Here is a 4935-nt window from a genome sequence, read left to right on the forward strand (position 1 = left end):
AACCGTTGAACTAATGGAAAAAAAAACAATATTTTTTCTTGATATAGACTTCCTATTACTCCTTCCACTCTAGGAGGAGAGACATTTTTTAATAACCACTTTTCAATAACCATCGGATAATAGTTATGTATATCTCATCTTCAAGAAACTTACATCGAAGATCTCGAAGCCGGCAATATCGAGCACACCGATGAACATGGCGCGAGTCTGGCCAGTCTCGAGTGTCATGTTACACTTCTTGACGAGCCACGAGAACACACGCGAGAAGAGACCCTTGGCCATGGCACCGATGTTGTAGTTGACAGCATCGACGCCCATACCCTTGGTGACGAACTCGGCACCGACCTTGATCTTGGGCTTGCAGAAGTTCCTGTAGAGCTCCTCGGCGTCGACACCGAGCAACTTGGCAACAATTTCTCCAGCCTTTTAAAAAGAAAATGTTGGGAATGATAATGATGATTATAATAAAAAATAATATCGGTAGTGATGAAATAATGGTGAAGATAAGGACTGTAAATCAAGATGATAACAATAGTCCTAATGATGATGACGATAATGGTGATGATGATGATGATACTACTACTACTAATAGTAATAATAAAGTCATAATGATGATGGTAATATTGATATTGGTAATAATAGTGATACTACTACCATTAACAATATTATAAAAAAACTAATACAAAAAATACAATTATAATGATAATGATATTGATAATAATAATAACGATAGTTTTGATAATGATGATAATAATAGTGATAGCAGCAACAGTAGCAGCAGCAGTAGCAGCAACAACAATAATAATGACAATGATATATTTTTTCATATTATTGTAATAAAATAGTGACAATAGCTAAAATGATGATAATCATAAGAGTATAAAAAAAACCTGAATTCGAATCTTGTGTAAGAATTATTTCATATCAGCTGCAGCTTTACCTCAGTGCCATCAGGTTCGGCCTGCTCTTCGCGGCCCCTCTGCTTGAACTTCATGTTACCATGGTGCATGACAGAAGCCGTGATCTTGTAGCAATCGTCTCTTTCCTCGTGTGAGAAGTTCAGGACGTCGAAGGCTTCCTACACGTGTATGAAATGGTTGATTATATCGTAATGAATCTTTCAAACTTTGCTTTCCTATGAATTCCAAGATTAAGATTAAGATACGAGTACCCCTGTGTAGTATACAAATGTCACATGTATATGATATGAAACTCATATTTCTGTGTACACTTACATGAGTGAACTGCATGTCCTCCTTGTCGTCAATGGATGGGACGGTAACCTTACCCTGCGCCTCGTAGTGGTAGTCGTAAATGTCGTCAGACAATAAGCAAATTTCTGAGGACAGGAATTTGATGTAGGACCTATATTATGAGTCGCTGGCAATAAGTGGAATATGAATTATGATAACCAATTACTCGTTTTATGCTTACTCTTGATATAATCAATCTGGTCGCACATGAGCTGGTAGAAGATATGGTAGCCTCGCTCGGCGGGGGACTGGGAGATGACACGAGCCTTCTCCAGCAGGTAGACCTCGATATCAGCGCCGGAAAGCTTGCCGTTGGGAGCGAAGTGGACGCGGATGAACTTACCCTGGAGTCCGTGAGATAAGTGATTATATTACAGGTAGAATATCGAGGCTATTCACTTCATAATGCACTCACATTTTTTCTACAAACGAAGACGATTAATGGAAAAACTCACGAAACGAGATGAGTTGTCATTACGAGTGGTCTTGGCGTTACCATAGGCCTCAAGGATGGGGTTGGTCTGGATGATCTGGTCTTCCAGATTCTGCATTGGGGGAACGAAATTAATGTAGCTGTTGTATTTTCGAACTACGCCAGATATCGCAATGTTACTGGTCATGTTGGATATCCGATTGGGAAGTATCTTACCTGTTTGCTCTCGCCCTCTTTCTTCTCGCTGGCACCGACGTTGGCGAAGTAAGACAACACCTTCTTTGTGTTCTCAGTCTTTCCAGCGCCAGACTCACCGCTGTGGAAATGGAAACCAAGAATTTTGTAAATAATTCATTTTATATATTTCATACTCAAAAGCTTGCTACATTACACTAGCTAGGAATTCACTTACGTGATAAGCATGGACTGATTCTGACGGTCTGCAAAGAATGAAGGAAAAGATTAGTGATATAGGAAAAAAAAAGTATCAGTCTCTCCAGATACCGAATCGCATGTGAAGTTTAATTCCTAAAAGGTAAATTGGTCAGATGCATACCCTGGGTCATGTTCTGGTAGGCACCGTCGCAGATGGCGAAGAGATGAGGGGGCACCTCATTACGCCTCTTGCCCATGTAGATCTTGACGGCACGGTTGGTGTAGATGGGGTAACGCTTGTAGGGGTTGACGGCGATACAGAAGAGACCAGAGTAGGTGTAGATAAGCTTGGCCTGGTAACGGGACTTGAGGACGTAGAAGACGGAGGGATCATTGAGGAAGGTCAAGTTGGACACATCCTCACACTTCTCGTACTTGGGAGGGTTGACCTGTCCGACCTGCTCCTTCTTGAAGTCCTTCGTCTCGCCGCTGGGAAGCTTAACTGTAACCAACTTGTCACCCTTGGCACCTTGAAGCTCACACTCGACGAAGCCCTCATCGGGATCAGGACACCAGTAGGACTTCTTGGGATCATAAGGCTTCGCCTGATCCTTTATCCTTTGCTCCCGAGAGATGAAGAGGTATTCAGAGGGGTCGGGGTCGGGACCCGTGCTCTTCTTGACGTGACCGGGCATGGTGGTGGTGCAATTGCAGACTCAAAAGACTGATGTAATACCTGAGAAAATAAATAAAGTATAAGATTTTTCATTCAAACTCGAGGATATGATCCCTGATATAAAACTGTTTGTGAACCTATGTCTAATAACTTTATCCAGTACTCACATGCCCGTATACCGACAGTTACGCAGAAATACACAGTGTGACCACTTCTACCTATATTTTTACGTTATACGAGTTCGTATTATCATGTATTTCTAGCATGAACTGGTATTGTACATATTCTGGTTTGTAGTTTTCACTTAGCATTACTTAGGAAATTTAACATAATCACTGTAAAGTACTGATTTCAGTTTACGTTATTACATATCGAAATGAAGCTTTTAACTTATTTTGCTTTTCTTTATTTAAGGAAATATTAAATCGGATTCGCGTTGTGGATAGACACTGCTGTCACTAGTATTGCAATGTTTTTAGACACTTTCTAATCACTTTAACACTGTGAGCACTCTGCGCTTCCCGCTGGAGGAGACGAAACCCTTATCCTCTTGGATTTAGTTACGCTACAGATTACGATGGACAAAATCCGCAATTCTAGCAGAATATTTATATTGCACCTTACCATCACTAGCTTAGAATAAAAATGAGATCCAATGTATTTTGTAAATGAAGGATCCTACACATAAACACACACACACACTCATATATATGTGTGTGTATGTACGTGCACACATGCATGTATATATGTATAAAAACATATATCAATATTCTCTCTCTCTACACACACACACACACACACACACACACACACACACACACACAAACACACACACACACATATACACACACACTTGTTCACACTCAAGCACGCACGCAAACACATAGACACACGCACAGAGAAACAAACATACGTGCGCATACACACGCACTCGCTTGTTTTTATGTATATACATCTACATTTGTGTGCTCTTCTTGAGACCCACATATACATAGTCACGCATTTCACATAGGCATAATACACCACTTGAATCTTGTATATCAGTATGAATCGTTCAACGCAACACACGGCCACGTTCGGAACCAAGCACCACGTGTGCTAAGATCGCTGAAGGCTTACTTCCCCTTCAGGATCGCCGCCACGAGCACTCCGCCTCCCGTTTCCCACTGGGCAACAAAGAGAACTTATCCTCTTTTATATGTTCCTTGGATCTGGCTGCGGTACAGATTACCATTGCCAAGATCCGCAGATTCGGCATTCTAATATAAATATAGCGGCTTACCATCACTGGCTCAGTACAAAAATGGAATCTGATATTGTCTTTTGAACTCTTGCTTTCTAGAAAGATCGAAAGGAAAAGTTTATTTTTCTTCTTTTTTAAGGTAATCTTGTCACAACCATTTTCTTTTTATTTTTTTTATCTCTTTTATATACATGTACATATTCATTTTCACCCCCTGAACTCCCTCGCTTCATCTTTCCCTTTACACACACACACATGTATACATATACGTACATATGTATATACGCACATTGAAATGTATATCCATACAGTGTCGGATTTATACCTGAGCTAAATAAACTCTAAAGGGAAATTATATCTACTATTGAGGTTTGGGTTTTATGAGTGCTTGTAGGTTCACTGATGTTTAATAAAATCAATATTTCCTTATATAAAATCAATATCCCTTTCGACCAATGCAGGCAATATGAATAGATTTCTACTGTAGTGACTTTTTAAAAGAAGAATAACTCATAAACTTTCAAAAAAAAAAAAAAAAGCTCCAACTTTCAGAAACGCTTTAGTTCTTTTTATTTTTTACCCGCTGTCCGTTTTCCTCCAATACAAATCTGTATGACCTCAAGCAGTCACATGTTTAAGGTCCTCCAAGTTGGGATTAGCTAAACCTATCCGTCATGCAGAGATGAAGATTGCAAGTCAGGTAATCTAAGGTATGTTTACAGAGAGAAAGAGACACGCATACACGCATTTACCCCTCCCCCCCCCACACACTACTATCAAAAATTCCTGTCCTGACCACTCCCCCCTCCAACGCACCATCCACAACCTCCTCGCCACCGAAAACCACGTTAATATCAACCGCCAGAAGTCAGTCGAGATGCAGTTCGACTTCTCCCATTACACCCCCGCGCCCTTCCTCCCGCTCGGCGTCACCATCGACGAAAAGCTCTCCTAG

The 4935-nt window shown here is 40.7% G+C and overlaps 1 protein-coding gene across 1 annotated transcript in view; it reads right to left on the reverse strand.

Annotated features, from left to right (window-relative positions):
• LOC113801999 (myosin heavy chain, muscle) overlaps positions 1–3964 on the reverse strand; it is a 16325-nt gene extending 12361 nt beyond the window's left edge. Inside the window, exons 1-10 of the mRNA XM_070132189.1 lie at positions 3857–3964; positions 2243–2797; positions 2099–2126; positions 1903–2002; positions 1709–1798; positions 1435–1597; positions 1236–1339; positions 941–1078; positions 154–423; positions 1–10 (exon numbers count right to left, since the gene is read on the reverse strand). The exon at positions 1–10 is cut by the window's left edge and continues 161 nt beyond it. Of these exons, the coding sequence (XP_069988290.1) occupies positions 1–10; positions 154–423; positions 941–1078; positions 1236–1339; positions 1435–1597; positions 1709–1798; positions 1903–2002; positions 2099–2126; positions 2243–2756 (1417 nt within the window). The 5' untranslated portion in view covers positions 2757–2797; positions 3857–3964. The remainder of the gene's footprint in view (positions 11–153; positions 424–940; positions 1079–1235; positions 1340–1434; positions 1598–1708; positions 1799–1902; positions 2003–2098; positions 2127–2242; positions 2798–3856) is intronic.
• Positions 3965–4935: the final 971 nt, after the last annotated feature.

The sequence above is a fragment of the Penaeus vannamei genome, chromosome 17 (genome assembly GCF_042767895.1).
Source record: "Penaeus vannamei isolate JL-2024 chromosome 17, ASM4276789v1, whole genome shotgun sequence".
Lineage (NCBI taxonomy): Eukaryota > Metazoa > Arthropoda > Malacostraca > Decapoda > Penaeidae > Penaeus > Penaeus vannamei.